The sequence below is a fragment of the Kogia breviceps genome, chromosome 19 (genome assembly GCF_026419965.1).
Source record: "Kogia breviceps isolate mKogBre1 chromosome 19, mKogBre1 haplotype 1, whole genome shotgun sequence".
Taxonomy (NCBI): Eukaryota; Metazoa; Chordata; class Mammalia; order Artiodactyla; family Physeteridae; genus Kogia; species Kogia breviceps.
Window position 1 is genome coordinate 19,679,124 of NC_081328.1, and position 16,932 is coordinate 19,696,055.

The window sequence follows — 16,932 nt, forward strand, 5'->3', positions numbered from 1 at the left end:
GATAGGCCAGAAGGGAGGAGAGTGGGTGGGAGGAGGATGTGTAAGCCCATCAGAAAGTCATAAAACTAAATCAAAACCAACATCAGGACAAGTGAGACATTCTGCATCATTCCCTTCCTTAGAAAGGGTTTTTCTTGGACTTCCCTGGTGGCACAGTGGTTAAGAATCCGCCTGCCAGTGCAGGGGACACAGATTCGAGCCCTGGCCTGGGAAGATCCCACATGCCGCGGAGCAACTAAGCCTGTGCGCCACAACTACTGAGCCTGTGCTCTAGAGCCCGTGAGCCACAACTACTGAAGCCCGTGTGCCTAGAGCCCGTGCTCCACCACAGTGAGAAGTCTGCGCACCACAACGAAGACCCAGTGCAGCCAAAAATTAATTAATTTATTTATAAAAAATAAATAAAAGGGATTTTCTTTCTGCTTAAGTTCGAGCTTCCTTTTCAATTCAGGAGTTAGCTGCAAAGTAATTCCTGAACATATATTCTTATCTGATTCCAGATCATAGTTAATTCTCTAAGGCAATGGTTTTCAACCTTGTCTGTACATTAGAATCACTAGGGCAGCTTTTGAAAATTGTGATGTCCAGGCTAGAACTCAGAAGAATTAACTCACTATGGCTGGGATTGAGACTCGGGCATCAGTACTTCTAAAAATCCCCCTCCCCGCCACAGTTATATACACGCAGGTGGTTTATTCCATTGTGTATCTAAGGTTGAAAACCATAGTTAATAGAACACAATTGAAGTAGTTATTAGTAATCTTAGAAAGATTGAATCTTACTCTAAGAAACCTCCAGGTTTTTGTGATGGAGGAATTGAAAACTAAAAACTTACCATAATCAGTTTGCCTTTGCAAACTTACTTTCTGTGACTTTTTTTTTTAACACATATCTACCCTGTGCTCCAGTCTAATTAGACTACTCATTCTTCTTCTTCTTTTTTAAAAAAAAATTTATTTATTTATTTATTTATTTGGCTACACAGGCTCTTCATTGCCGCACACGGGATCTTCGTTGTGGCATGTGGGATCTTCGTTGTGGCGTGAGGGAATCTTTTAGTTGCAGTGTGCAAGATCTTTAGTTGTGGCATGCAAACTCCTAGTTGCGGCATGCGAGATGTAGTTCCCTGACCAGGGATTGAACCCGGATACCCTGCATTAGGAGCGTGGAGTCTTAGCCACTGGACCACCAGGGAAGTCCCTACTCATCCTTCTTGATCATGCTTTTATTCCTACTTCTTCAGCCTTTGTTCAGGCTATTTGAGAAATAACCTTCCCCATTTTTGCATTCTATAATTTCACACTACCATGTCTTTGAAGTTTCTTTTCTTTATCCTTCAGCCAAAAGGAGGCTCTTCTATTCAGAACTTTCTTTTTTTGCTTTAGTATATTCTGTATGGTTTTTGCATTCATGTTTTGTTTTTTTGCCAGTTTGCAAACCCTGGATGTTGTTCATCTCTTGTTTTCCCCTCATCGCCCGGCATCTTTATAGTCCCCTTAGTACCTTATGTCCAGCAGATGTGAGCGTGTTTGAATAAAAGGTATCTCATGCTTTTCAGATGTCATGCTATGGATGTGTGTTATTCTAGAAACAGGGAGAAGGTAGGTGTGTAATATCTTTTCTATTTGCTGTCATTCTTTTCCAGTTATTCGAATTCTTGGTTGTGATGACCTTTTTATCTGTACGCCTGTGATTTCTCGCCCCACGTCCAACCAGTAAATAGTCTTCAGGAACCAGACTTTGCAAATGTTGGTTCTTTGAGGTTTGGAGTGTTCTGTAGCTTAGTGCAGAACATGCTTATTCATGCCAGTTATGAAACACCTGCCTGGGGTTTTTGTTCTGTCGTGGTGGAAATAAGTCCCATTATTTTTCAGTATATATGTTATTTTTGAGATTTTGGCAGTCCAGTTTTATATATCTGTCCATTGAGAAGGTAATAAATCCCCTCTCTCAAGTCCTGAAGACAAATACAGGTTGTTTTGTTTTTTTTTTTTTTTAACACAACCACAGCCTAGAGCTCTCTCAAGTTTCTGCCACTAAATGACAGACAATAAAGGAAACAGTGTTTTGTAAAACAGACAAGGCATTCGGTGATTCAGAGGGGAATGTTAGATGCACAGTGAGAACTAGGGAAGTAGCAGTATAGAATCGTAGCACAAAAACATATTGTTTGCTTTCTGAACAGCACCATTAGTTGTGGGTATATGCGTTTTATGTTTTTTCATGCTAGCTATTTTCAGCTTCAGTTCTTCTTTAATGCTTTTGTCCTGGAATTCAGGGTGAATTATATCAGAGCCCTGACAGGAAAAAGAGGCAGAAGTAAGACCATGTGGAATTATTTTCCTGTCACCTAGCTAATTGCATTAGTCTAATTCTCCAGTAGTTAGCATCCTTTTAAATGATCTCCTCCAGATAAATCACAGCATTTCTCCTTAGCTGTATTGACTGTGGGAGAGATTTGAAGAATTGCATGCTTTCGCATTTCCTACCCAGATAGGATATCTTCCTAACCCAGCCGTTTGCTTTCTTAGGAAAGTTCTAAACTCTAAAAATCACTCTTGTTCAAGCTATAATTTTTGAAGCTTGAAATTGCAGCTCACTACTGGTTTGGTTCCCACTTTTTCAGTGGGGTGGCAAGTTTTGTAGTTCAAAACACATTTTAGTTTTTCTTTTTTTCCCCCCCTTAAGTTTCCTTTTAAAGAAAAAATAAAACATATTCAGAACATTACAACTTAGAGATATAGCTTCTTGGAATATGTAAACTCTTTAAATCCTGTTTGGGTTTGTGCCTATGTACCCCAGTGGAAAGATTGGATCTGAAACATCCCTGAGATGTCCCAGCTCCATCTTCTTTCCACGTTTCCTCAAAACTCCCCACACACCATCACTTCCCCTACTCAGTTCCCCTAGGTTATATTTCTTTGCAATCTAGAATTTCTTTAGGCTTTGGGAGTCAAGTTGAATAGCATGTATTCCCCGCAACTTGGTAGAGCAATTTACAGATTCTATATGGGCATCTAGTACTTAGCTAAATGAACTCTACCTTTCTCTCCTCTCTCTCCTTTCTCTCTTTCAGCTTGGCAGTGACCTTGGCGGGGGCATTGGAGGAAGTCCGGCAGTAAGTGCCATCGGTTTTTTTCACCATGGGATGCACTGCCCCCTGTTTGATGCCTTTGCTATGCACACGTTCTCAGACCAGCCACCGCTGCTATCTAGCCCTGTACACGAGAACCTCTGTAGCAGTGTATGAAGAGTAGAAAGTAGCGTAGGGTTACTTGGAATCTTTGGGACCATGCACCACATGTGGTGTAGGGGTCTCTTTAGGGACTGGCGCTCTGGTGTCTACAGAGTTCTTTGTCTTCCTGACATTAAAGGGCTAAAGGAAATGGAACCTCCCATCTTGACGAGAGAATACTCTTTTCTCTTCTGTCGTCTAGAAAGAGCTTGAGCGTCAGCTGGACTCAGAGTGAGACTCTCTCCGTACGTGAGTTAGGGGGGTGTGAGTATCCATCTCCCCCAGGAGAGTTTCCTACTAGATATTTATGCCGAAATGGGGAAATAAGACTTTCCTGGGCCCAAGTGGAAATGGAACTGCTGTCTAAGTTGGATGCTTCTCCTTCTTTCTATAGAAACAGATTCCCCCTTCATTAGGGTACCTGTAGGCCTTTTGCACAGAATCATGGAAGCTAAAATTGGAAACAAACAGAAAAAACTTTGGATCACTGTGTTCCTGATCCTACTGATTACTCTCTTGATAGAACTTCTAAAGAGTGTGTGTATCTTTTCAATGATGAAAAAATAACCATGATGATTTGAAGGACAAAGAATATACGAATTAAACGCCTAAGAATATTGTAATTATGGTGTGTTCTTATTGATTTAACAATACTATTAAAATATATAGCAACATTTTAAGGACTATTAATCAGTTCTTCCTGATCTCCCTGCTCTCCTTCCCTTTTATTCCCTGCAGGTGGGACAATCCTTCATCCCATCATCAGTGCCTGCAACCTTTGCTCCTTCACCTACTCCTGCTGTGGTCAGCAGTGGTCTGAATGACCTATTTGAACTCTCCACGGGGATAGGCATGACACCTGGTGGATATGTGGCTCCTAAGGCTGTAAGTAAAACAACACTTCCTTAGTGGACAGGACCCGAATTATTTAGCATCTGACATTTGTGTTACTCTCACTGATAATAAATCCAAGGTTGGGGCTCTTTTTCTAGAGGATTTACGAGGAAGATGAAAGGCGGCCTCAAACCTAGCAATAAGAAGCACCATAGCACCCTTATTAACCATTTGTATAATTAGACTTAAAATTGGAAATACTAAGCATTTAGGTTTTGTTCTCTAGTTTAGAAATATTGCGTAGCTTGTCAGCACTGAAGTCAGTCTCGTGTAGATCTGATATACAGAGCAGCAGCAGGAGGAAAAAGACATAATAGAGAAGTAACATTTTACTTTGCGTTCTTTCCACTCTCCTTTTTCCATTGGTACTGCATATGGATTCTAGAGTGCCATTGCTCAGATTTGGTTTTCATGCATTTTACTACACCTTTTTAGAGTTGTGGGTTTTTTTTGAGCTTATCCATTTTATTTTATTTTTTTAACATCTTTATTGGAGTATAATTGCTTTCCAATGGTGTGTTAGTTTCTGCTGTATAACAAGGTGAATCAGTTATACATATACATATGTCCCCATATCTCTTCCCTCTTGAGTCTCCCTCCCTATCCCACCCCTCTAGGTGGTCACAAAGCACGAGCTGATCTCCCTGTGCTATGCAGCTGCTTCCCACTAGCTATCTGTTTTGTGTTTGGTAGTGTATATATGTCCATGCCACTCTCTCTCACTTCGTCACAGCTTACCCTTCCCCCTCCCCATATCCTCAAGTCCATTCTCTAGTAGGTCTGTGTCTTTATTCCTATCTCACCCCTAGGTTCTTCATGACATTTTGTTTTTTCTTGTAGAGTTTTGATTTAGGTTAGTGTCATTGGTGTCCCTCTAGTCTCAGCCTCACTTGATGTCGTGCTCAGATTGAAACTCAAAAGGGGAAGGGGAAACTCCCTGTAAATGAAGCATATTTTGGCCCTTGGGAATAGTGCCTTCCAGGCTAAGCTAGGTTTCTTTTAATTTTGCCTTTCTGAGGGGCAGCCTGCCTGGTTGCTTTCTGAATTCTCTGTCTGCTCATCCAGCTCAGTGTGGCGGATCCCTGCTGCAGATAGTAAACCAGTTGTCCATCCCAGGAGTCTTGTCTTTGTGTACACACCCATTACATAGAGTAACCAGAAATATGATTCAAAACTGAGCTATAGTGTTTTGGCACAACTTAGTGGCTTTGTTGTAAGGTTACTGCGTTGGATATTATCCCCACAGACTTTTAATTGATTAAGAGGTTATCTAACGTACTTACTAACTTACTAACTAACTTACTAACATTACAGTAGTACCTAGAAATGACAAATTTAAATAATGTAGAAAGATCAGGTGGAAAATTAAGTTTCCCTCTGTCCCCACTTCCCCATAAGTAGCCACTATTAACTTTTTCTGTGTCCTCTCAGAAGAAAAAAAGATCATGCATAAAGCTGTATGTGTGTATCCTTTAAATACTGTCAGTGGGATATACTGTTTTGCACCTCGTTTTTTCTCTACCACAGTCTTTTGAATGGCTGTATCCATTTTATTGATGTGTACCACAACATATTTAATCTTTCTCCTGGTGATGGACATTTTGGTTATTCATCTAGTCCTATCCGTGCCCTCGTTTTTGTTATTATGATGTTACCATGAACATTCTTCTTTATGTGTATCATGGTATATTTTTGTAAGCGTATCTATAGGATAAACTTGGAATGTGCTTGATCATTTAAGCATTTAAAAATAGACATTACAGGAACTTCCCTGGTGGTCCAGTGGTAAAGAATCTGCCTTCCAATGCAGAGGTCGCAGGTTCGATCCTTGGTTGGGGAACTAAGATCCCATATGCCACCGGGCAACTAATCCCACGCACCACAACTACTGAGCCTGCATGGAACAACTACTGAGCCCACGCGCCTCAACTAGAGAGCCCATGTGCCACAAACTACAGAGCCCATGTGCTCTGGAGCCTGTATGCCACAACGAGAGAGAGAAATCCACACACCACAACTAGACAGAAGCCCACGTGCCACAGCAAAGAGCCCGCGCAGCAACAAAAAGATCCTGCGTGCCGCAACGAAGATCCTGTTTGCTGCAACTAAGACCCAACGCAGATAAAAATAAAACAATAAATTATTTTTTAAAGACATTACCAACTTACCCTCCAAAAAGGTGACATCAAATTATATTCTTCAAAGCAGAATGTAATAGTACCAGATTCCTTATATTCTCCTTCATTGAGTATTACTGACTTTGAATTTTTGACCCTCTGATAGATGAAAAATAGTATCTTGTACTATTAAATAGTGTCATTTTCTTCTTTCCTTTTTCCTTTTTTTCCTGTAATGTAGTTGAGTATATTCTCATGTTTACTAGCCACCCACTGACTAATGGGTATTCTGTCTTTAGTCAGGACAGTTCATGAATTCCTGTTGTTTTTATATATATATATATATATATATATATATATATATATATATATATATATATATAAACTGGTACAGTCCAGGAGTATCACAGATTCTGGGGTCAGAGGTGGGTCATGAATGAATTATATATAGAGAATAGGCATTCAGATTACTTAAACGACATCTGAATACTTACTGTTTCCCAGAGACTATAGCGAGAGTTAAAAATATACATAAGGGGGCTTCCCTGGTGGCACAGTGGTTGAGAGTCCGCCTGCTGATGCAGAGGACCACGGGTTCGTTCCCCGGTCCAGGAAGATCCCACATGGCGTGGAGCAACTAAGCCCGTGAGCCATGGCCGCTGAGCCTGCGCGTCCGGAGCCTGTGCTCCGCAACGGGAGAGGCCACAGCAGTGAGAGGCCCACGTACAGCAAAAAAAAAAAAAAAAAAAAAAAAATAAGACATGGTCCTTGCCCTTAACAGATTACTGATAAGGAATTTGGTAATGATTTTTAAAAGTCTTCAAATATTGTAAACATGAGATTTTCATTAGATCAGTTTTTTCCCCTTTTAAGCCTTTTACCAAAGCTACTAACCAGAGAACCCCCGTGCTATACTCATTGGAATTTCTCCTTTCGCCATGGTTACCCATAGACTATTTTGGGGTTTGTTTTTCTTTTTTTGTTTGTTTTTGGCTTTGGTTTTGGGTTGGGTTTTTGTTTTGTTTGGTTTTTTGGTTTGTTTTTTGATTTTTGGTGGGGTTTTTTGATTTTTGGTGGGGTTTTTTTTGGTTCTTAAATAGTTGAGAATGATCTCAAAATTCAGCAAATATGACTTTATCTAGAGCCTTTTGCATTTGGCTTGGTATTTATGGTATGAAAATCACCTTAGTTGCCTAAGGAAGTGAAATCTTAATTTCATCTTTATTCAGAAGCATCCTGTCTGGTTTCATTGGGCTTTATACTGTGTTTCAGGTCTGGCTGCCTGCAGTAAAGGCTAAGGGCCTGGAGATTTCAGGAACATTTACTCACCGCCAAGGGCACATCTATATGGAAATGAACTTCACCAACAAAGCTCTGCAGCACATGACAGACTTTGCAATTCAGTTTAACAAGAATAGGTAAGAAATCTGAGTTCCCCAGCTCAATCCTGAGACAGCAGTGTACTTTGTGTCCAACAAGAGAGTATTCCATTTAGCAGTGGGTAAAAGCTCTCGTGTTGGCAGATGCTTGATGTAGTTGTGGCATGTGGACTCAGTAGTTGTGGCTCTCAGGCTCTAGAGCGCAGGCTCAGTAGTTGTGGCGCACGGGCTTAGTTGCTCCGCAGCATGTGTGATCTCATCAGACCGGGGCTTGAACCCCTGTTCCCTGTACTGGGAGGCGGATTCTTAACCACAGTGCCACCAGGGAAGCCCAGGTTTTTTATTTAAATAAAGTTTACTTTACAATTTTTTCCTTTTTATGTCTTTTGCTTTTTGTGTTCTGTTTAACAAATCTTTGCCTGACCCACAGTTACAATTTTTGTTAATGTTTTTTAATAGAAGTGTTAATAGATATAGCTCCTACCTTTACCTTTTAGAATTCATTTTGAGGTATTTTGGTGAGATAATATGTGTAAAGTAAGAGTCAAAGTAAACTTTTTTTCCATAGTAAGTCTTGAAGTCAGATAGTATAAACCTTCCTACTATGTATGTTCTTTTCCAAAAATTGTTTTGGCAATTCTAGGTATTTTGCCTGCTGGAATTTTGCTTGAGAGTGCAGTGAATGTGCAGATCAGTTTGAGGAAGAAAGAATTGGCATCACACAATATTGAGTCTTCTAATCCATTAGCATAGCATATCTCCCCATTTATCCTAGGTCATCTTTAACTTCTCTCTGCAGTGTTTTATAGTTTTTCGTGTACAGATCTTGCACATCTTTTGTCACATTTAAGTGCTTTATAGTTTTGATGTTATAGTAAGTGGCATATTTTAGTTTTGGGTTGTTGCTAGTGTATAGAAATACAACTGATTTTTGTACATCGAACTTGTATCTTGAAACTTCATTAAACTTATTAGTTCTAGTAGCCTTTTTTTAGATTCTTTTTGGTTTTCCACATAGATAAATCATGAGAGCAAGATCAAAAGGGCAAAAAGGGTTTTTTGACCCATAAATATTGATACCAAAATGAGTGATGTGTCTACTCAAAATCATTTCTTTATGACATTTGGGACTCTAAAGTGTAGTTTATCTACAAAAAGGAAAATGTTTCTTCTGATAGTCTGTGACTCTTGAAATTGATACTACCTATATAAACTCAATAATTATTTTATAAATATTAAAATCCCATCTTCCTTCCTGAGACTCATTAGAACATAAATTCATTATAAATTTATATCATTAAGTTGTTTATTTGTTATACCTATGGACCTACTTTTCCCTTTCTGCTCCATCTTTTTAAAATTGTTTTTCTTGGGGCTTCCCTGGTGGTGCAGTGGTTGAGAGTCCACCTGCCGATTCAGGGGACACGAGTTCGTGCCCTGGTCCGGGAGGATCCCATATGCCGTGGAGCGGCTAGCCCCATGAACCATGGCCACTGAGCCTGCATGTCCGGAGCCTGTGCTCCGCAACGGGAGAGGCCACAGCAGTGAGAGGCCTGCGTACTGCAAAAAAAAAAAAAAAAAAAAAAAATTGTATTCTTATGTTTCTGAGACGTAAGACATGTCTGTCTTCCCTCATACATTTTTGGTTTATTTTGTAACTTCAGACTCAGGGTTTTCCCATCTCTTTACTATTCTTGTATTATTATTAGGCAGGCTTCTCTGAGAAGTCAAACTGGTAGGGTACTCACTGCCTGCCTTAGGCGAAGAAAGTGGCCAGATTTGAGTCTGCGTCTTATCCTTTGGGGTGTTGTTTGAAATGTTTAAGCCAATCAACTCTGCTTTACTTAGACTGGCTCTTTCCCAATGATTGTATCATGTGTAAGTAAATAAAGAAGAAAGAAAATGAGAGTTTCCAGTAAATCATCCTCTGGTCTGATCAGGCAGGTTATCAAGCAAGTGAAATATCATCATTATACTTTACAGGGTGGGTAATTCTTAAGTGTTCTTTTTCCCAAAGATTATCTAAAGAAAGATGTATAAGAAAAAGATGTTTATCAAACCTGTCCCTCTAGTGGCATGATAAACATAAGAAACTTCCAGAATCAGAGCCATTAGCAAACCAGTTCTGTGCTTATGAATGTCTTCTCCTTCCTCAAATCTTTTTAATGGAAAAAAGAGGTTATGTTGTAACTAGTGTTACAGCAAATTAGAGTTGGGCACTTCAGTGCCTGCTATTCCTTATGTTTCCTTCAAATGGAGTAAAAAGCCATTGAAACCTAAAGACGTGACTAAATGCTGCCTCCTGATTAACCTCTGGGATTTCTTCATCCTCTCTCCTAGCTTTGGTGTCATCCCCAGCACTCCTCTGGCCATCCATACACCACTGATGCCAAACCAGAGCATTGACGTCTCCCTGCCTCTCAACACCTTGGGACCAGTCATGAAGATGGAGCCTCTGAACAACCTGCAGGTTAGACTTTTACTTCACTCGGGGGGTACAGGTTTATGTCTTGCCAATTTTATCTGTAAAGCAACCCCTCTCTTTCTTATATTAGATTTGGTCATGGAATAGGGTTTGAAATAAATCTGTGGAGAAGACTTTTATTTTTCGTTAAATATACACACAAAAGTCATGCATTGACACAGAAAGTTATTTTCTTTTACTCAACAAACAAACGTTTCAAGGTCTTACGTACAAACTTTTTTTTTTTTTTTTAAGACTTTCGTAGGGAATTTGAATGTACCAAGAATAGGTATCAGTAGAGCTGTGTGGAGGTCATCTTTGAACACTCAGCCAAAAATAGTTGGGTTATCTGGATTTAAATATGATAAGTGTGTGGTAAGTGTAGCAGCATCTTAGAGGAGCTCAGAACTTTATCAAGTTTATAAGAGCCTCTCCGTGTTGAAAATATTGAAGTTTTAGAATGCTTAAGGTCCTAGCTTAGAGTATCGTTTTTCGTTTTCACCACTTTGAATTTCTCTATGAAATATAAGCCTTCTGGGCTTCAAGCAACATGAAGGCAGAGTAGTAAGCATGTAAGCTGAAGCTGTAGCAACGCTCAAGGGATAAAATACAGATATAAGCCCAAGAAGTTGAGGGTTTTAATGCTCACAAGCACAGAAGAGACCGCCTTGGGCTGACCTGAGATGGGGAACTGTAACTGATCCCTGCACAAAGCTGAGATCCTGGAAGGAAGGGCAAGTCCCTCAATGAAAGGGGAACTAGAAAAACATTTCCACAGGGGCAAATGATGAGAGAGTTCTCTTTGACCTGGGTTCTGGGCAACCTCTTGTGAGAAATCCAGGGCCTGAATTTATACAGTGTATGTGAAGAATTCTCCAAACCAGTAAATTAATGTAAAATTGGACCAGAACTGGTGAAACTCAGGGTACCTGACAGAAGCAAATGCAAAACGGCCTTTATGCAATGGTTTTGAACTTTAAGGCCATCAGGACTCCCATCTGAGAAGAAAATCTCTACTGAAAGTCAGCTCACAATTTAACCAAAAAAAACCAAGAGGGAAAGATGCACTGTGACTGACAGTCAGAAGATGCAACAAAGAGGATTGCTCTCCCCTTCTGTCGAGAACTTGAAATGATAGAGTAGTATGAATGAGACTATAAAATATGTTTTAAATGATGAGCAAAAAATTTCAACCTTCCACTTTCCAGTCAAGACAGGTGGGATCCCATTGTTCAATCTCCTGGAAATACCAGTGTGGGATACTAGTACTTAATGGTGAGACATCAACAATAAAATTACTTAGAGTTAAAAGTAACATTCTCTCCAATAGTTTAAATACCAGTGCACCAAGCCTGCTTGCCAGTTGACTAACTACCTTGCTGCCTCATCAGTTGACTGCTTCTTTCTCAGCAAAGGGTGTAATGATTTAGAGTGACGATGAGTGAGTCACAATATAACTTGGCTCCGTCTAGAAGAACAAAACAAGGATTTCTGTGCAGAAGGAATTGGCTGTGTTGCTATAACGAGACTAATGTGTTAAGGGGCTTTTCCAGCACAGAATCCTAAAAGAAACTAACTAACCCAAATTTACATCTCCTCTCTTTTCATTGAAATCTAACCTCCTGTTGGCCCACAGAGCCTCAAGCCAAATATTTGAGGACAGTCAGCATGGGTGTGAGAATGCTTTACTTTAGAATTAGGAAAGGGAATTTGGGTCACAGAAATGAGGGCAAATTTCCTACTCTTAAAACCAAAAGGAAACAGTAAATAAACAAATGTCAGTTTACTTCCCTATTTGCATTTCCATTTCACATTCAGTGAAATGAACATCCCAAATAGGAACCTTCATAAAAGAAACTGAGGGTTTCCCTGGTGGCGCAGTGGTTGAGAGTCAACCTGCCGATGCAGGGGACACGGGTTCGTGCCCCGGTCCCGGAAGATCCCACACGCAGCGGAGCGGCTGGGCCCGTGAGCCATGGCCACTGAGCCTGCGCATCTGGAGCCTGTGCTCCGCAACGGGAGAGGCCACAACAGTGAGAGGCCCCCGTACCGCAAAAAAAAAAAAAAAAAAAAAAAAAGAAAGAAAGAAATTGAATCTTAGTCCAAACCCCTCCCTCAAAAGTATTGATATGATATTAGGACTAACAAGTTTTCATTTTCACAAACGTGACGTTATAAAAAACAATCTTAAAAATTTTCTATCTAAGCAGAATGTAATAAAGCAGTTCAGCTTCTCTAGGGAAAACAAAATTTCCATCTGTAGTCAGCTGTTGATTCTCCATGTTTTCCCCATGGATTCTTTTCTTGCAAGGATGTCATAATAATGGCTATTTTCTCATTAATTGGTATTGCCCAATGGAGAAGATAAGCAAAAACTTGAAAAGAGGTGAAGTTTTTTCCCCCTATGAGCACTCTGTTTAATGTCTGCTAGTGCAAGGTGAAACTAATGACTAGCTTAAAGTGGTGGGCTACTTTAGATTTCAGCTTCCATTCTGCTCTTGTCCTAGTGTGAACAAAAAGAATCAGATCTTAACTTCAACAAGCTTAGACCATAAAGATCCAGGTAAAGCCAGATAAAGATTGATTGGCATTTAAATGTTATGCAAACGTAATGTTTAAATTCAAGAGCTCATGTAGGAAAAGTAGTATTTTTCTAGTACTCCAGACCATAAAATCAGGAAAGAAAAAATGGGGGTTTAGGAAATGAAATTTTGAAAGCAGTGTGAGTTTTAGCTATTTTGGCTAAGTTGATATCAACGTAGGACAGATAAATCAAACCTAGCCGCCAAAACTGTAATGTAACATTTAATACAAAAACTTTTCATTAAAAACATCGTCAAACTACTTACTGGCTTATAGTCTTTTTGAAACATTATTGAAAGACACTGTTCCCTCTTAAAATGTTAAAATAGGTTATACCTTAGGTACCTACTAGAAATTTGAACCTAGAAAATTTTTTCTACTGTACTAATTATGTTGGTTGTAAAAGCCTTCGTGAATTCAACTTATCAATATTACACAAAGTAAAGCTTAGCTTGCCCCCATTGGGAGCTTCTCTTGAGTTTATTTATATCATATGATTATATTCCTTAAAAAGAAAAGAGAATTGATCCCCTCTTTTTAAATAAAACAAAAACCTTAAATGTCTAAATGAACTTTCTCTGAGTTTTCTCTGACTTTGATATCCTTGTTTTTCATTTCATCTGTGTCAGTTGCTTAGAAACATTTTCCCAGTATACTCCTTCAAACTTGATACCTGGCAGGTGACTGCTTCTGTAAGTCATTGTCTGCAGAAAGACAGTAGAATAGTGATATAACACGTGTTCATCCCAATCTTTGTATAGATGCTGTAGTGTTCTCACAGCTGCTTGGCCTTCTTTTTCACCAGGCTGTAAACTCTTGTGAGAACATGGATAGCACCGTTCTTTCAAGTTTAATTTTATCGGGATTATAAAAATACAGTTTAGAGTCAACTAGTTCTATAGTTAGCTAAGAAAAACCCAGTCCCCAGCCTTCTCTCCCCACTTATGACCGTCATCTACATACATATTTCCAATCCTCCTATTTTCCTGATGGAGCTGTCTTAGAATTTGCTTTAATCAGTGTTCATTGTTTGTTATTATCATTATATATACTCCTCATAGCTGAGCTATATAGTGTGATTATTTTTTTCTCCATAAAGTTTTTTATAAGTAATTAAATATTTACCCATTAATACCTGTCTTTTTGTTTATTTAATTTTTTTTAATGAGATCATTTTATGGATTATACTATGGGACAGACTGGGAAGGTGGCAGGACCTATAGTGATGAGCTTCCCAGGAGTAGACCAAAAAACAGAGAGGAGTGACCCAAACAGACAGACAGAAGGACAGGGAAACAAAGCCAAATGGGTAAGAGGCCTAGGCCCAGCCTCAGCAGCTGTGTCTGGCCTCCAGATCCAGCTCTGCCCTGGGGACCTGGGGGATGAGCAGGGCTGGCAGGGGCCTCAGTTCTTGTACGGCCCCCTCTCCTCACTCCCTCCTACCCTCACCAGCAGGCTGGGACTTTGACGGGTATTGTCTCTGGGGCTAGGGAATGGTTGGTCTGGAGTCAGGGGCAGAGGGTCAAGGCTCTTGGAGGCTCCCTGGGGAGGTGGGGGCCTGGGTAGTATGGGAATAGCAGCAGCACTGAGGGGAATCTGGTCAGGCAGCAGGCGCCGCTCAGCAGGGCCCCCTATATCTAGGGCAGGCCCCCCACCCTGCCCACCACACCAATATGGTGCAGTAAATAAAGTTTCAAGTAGTAAGTCAGTGTCAGGTAGGAGATCTGGGGGCTGGCAGACAGGCAGGGGCTTGAGAGAGGCCCCAGTCGGCCCACCAAGTGTTCTCAGTGGGCTCCAGCTATATCAAGTTTGTCTGTGTGCACTGGAGTGGGGACCTGGCCCCTGTGTCCATGTAGGGAGGGGCTCAGCCCCTCAGACCAGTGCCAAAGCCCGCTCAGTGGGGCAGAAGCAGGGCAGCATGGTGCCTACAGCATCCATGATGGTTGCCAGGTGCTCGTCCTGTGCCTGGGGCCCACAGAGCTGCCTGAGGTCTGCCAGGCGCAGCAAGTACTCAAGGCTGTGGCCAGAGAAGCCTCGACAGGCCAGGATCTGTGTAGTGATGGCCTCCTCAGGCGCAGGGCCCAGGTAACCAGGGTTCTGCGGGGTGGCCACGTAGGCCAGTGCCTTGAGTGGTTGGTCAGTGGCATCTTGAGGGCAGAAGGTGACCTCCTTGGCATCATAACCGCCAAGCACTGCCTGCCACACGTTCAAGTACTTCAGGGCCTCATTGACCTGCTCACCTTGCACCTGGTACGCCACAGCCCAAGTGCAGCCCTCAGCGATCTTCAGGGAGGGTCACCACACGACCAGGCATCTTGTCGCTGCCCCGCTGGAAGGTGTCTCCCTGCCAGAGGCAGCGGCTGTAGCAGTGCAGGAAGCCCTCATGGCTGTCGCTGTAGGCGAAGTCGGGCCTTCACACCAGGGAGCCGTACCCGGAAATCCACAGCGCTTGGGGGCTGCCGTCGTCCTGGGGGGGCGGGGTGTTCTGGGCTGCCTCCTCCTGCTTCATGGTGCCAGCCACAGGGACGGGCCTGGGCCGCCTCCAGGGCTGGTCTCCGTCGCTGGCATGGCAGGACCGATGGACGTACCCACCTGGCCTGGCACTGCTTGGCCACTCCTGTTTGTTTAATTTTTTGTGTTAACTGTAATTCATTCCCAAATTGCAGTGAGATCAGACCCTTCAAAATAGGCTTCATCGGTTTCACTTTCTTATGGTCTCCTTTTGGAGTCTTTTGACTGTGTCAGTCTGAACTGACTTCCTTCAATACCTGGAACTGTCATCCTGGTATCTCCCTTCATAATAGCCCTGGGGATTCATTCCCCTCACCTGTCTGGTATGTTGGATCTCCTATTGTATTTTTCTTTCCTTGGTTTACTTCTTCATTTTGATGAAAAACATCCTCTAGTAGCTTCCTAAGAATAAGTATGTAGAGAATACAGTTTTTGAGACTTCACATGTTTTAAAATGTCTTTTTTATCTTCACACTTGTCTGATGGCTTCTGTATATCATTCTAGGTTAGGAAAATAATTTGCTTCCTAGTCTGAAGCCATTCTGATTCTTGATCCTTTTCTACGCCATGTTCTTTCTCAGTGAAAGCTTGTAAGATCCTTTCTTTATCCTCCATGTTCTGAAATTTCAGTGATGTGCCTTGGTGTGTGTGTCTCTTTTCACCCATTTTACTAGGTACTTTTTGGGCTCTTTCAATGTAGAAACTTGTATCCTTCAATTCTGGGAGTTTTTGTTTTTTATAGATCTCCCTCCATTTTCTCTGTCTCTCTTATTGGAAGTCTTGCTGTTTGAATGTTGACACTCCTGGACCGATCTCCCTTTTTTTGTCTTATTTTCCATCTCTTTCTTCTTTTGCTCTACTTTCTAAAAACATTTTTGTTTGTTTGTTTGTTTGTTTGGGGTTTTTTTTTGTGGTACGCGGGCCTCTCACTGTTGTGGCCTCTCCCGTTGCGGAGCACAGGCTCCGGACGCGCAGGCTCAGTGGCCATGGCTCATGGGCCCAGCTGCTCCGCGGCATGCGGGATCTTCCCGGACCGGGGCATGAACCTGTGTCCCCTGCATTGGCAGGCAGACTCTCAACCACTGCGCCACCAGGGAAGCCCTCTAAAAACATTTTATGAAAAATTTTTAACTCTACAAAAGTAAACAAAATAGTGTAATGAGTCCCTGTGTGCCCATCATCTAGCTTCAATAATTATCAACCCATAGTTAATATTGTTTCATCTATACCCCTGTCCACAGCATATTGTTTTGACACGAATCTTAGACATTTATATCATTTCATCTGTAAATATTTCAATATATATGTTTAAAACAGATGGTGTCTTTTTAAAAACTTAACTGCAATAACTGTGTGCACCTTAAAAAATTAACAAGAATTCATTAACATCAAATATCCAGTCAGTTCTCAAGTTTCTAATTATCTCTGTATCTTAAACTTTTGTTTGTTTTTATTATTACTGTTTGTTTGAATCATTAAAGTGCACATATTATGATGGGTTGATATCTCATAAGGCTCCTTAGCTATACTGTTCAGTATGATAGCCACTAGCCACTTATGGCTATATAAATGGAAATTAATTAAAATAAAATAAAATAAAAAATTCATTTCCTCAGTTGCATCAGCCACATTTCAAATGTTCACATGGCTGGTGGTTACTAGATTGGGCAGTGCAGAAGTAGAACATTTCCATCATTACAGAAAGTTCTGTTGGACAGTGCTGATCTATGGGCACCCTCTCTTTTTCTT

At 41.1% G+C, this 16,932-nt stretch overlaps 1 protein-coding gene and 1 pseudogene across 7 annotated transcripts in view; one reads left to right on the forward strand and one right to left on the reverse strand.

Annotated features, from left to right (window-relative positions):
• AP2B1 (adaptor related protein complex 2 subunit beta 1) overlaps window positions 1-16,932 on the forward strand; it is a 120,607-nt gene that overhangs the window by 71,302 nt on the left and 32,373 nt on the right. For 5 of the 7 annotated variants that reach the window (XM_067021584.1, XM_059048622.2, XM_059048617.2 and 2 more), the window contains 4 exons: window positions 3,077-3,118; window positions 3,974-4,120; window positions 7,519-7,664; window positions 9,966-10,095. In XM_067021584.1, coding sequence (XP_066877685.1) covers window positions 3,077-3,118; window positions 3,974-4,120; window positions 7,519-7,664; window positions 9,966-10,095 — 465 coding nt within the window. The remainder of the gene's footprint in view (window positions 1-3,076; window positions 3,119-3,973; window positions 4,121-7,518; window positions 7,665-9,965; window positions 10,096-16,932) is intronic. The other 2 variants (XM_067021588.1, XM_067021587.1) reach the window with 1 other exon arrangement.
• Window positions 14,545-15,277, reverse strand: LOC131746911 (glutathione-specific gamma-glutamylcyclotransferase 1-like; annotated as a pseudogene).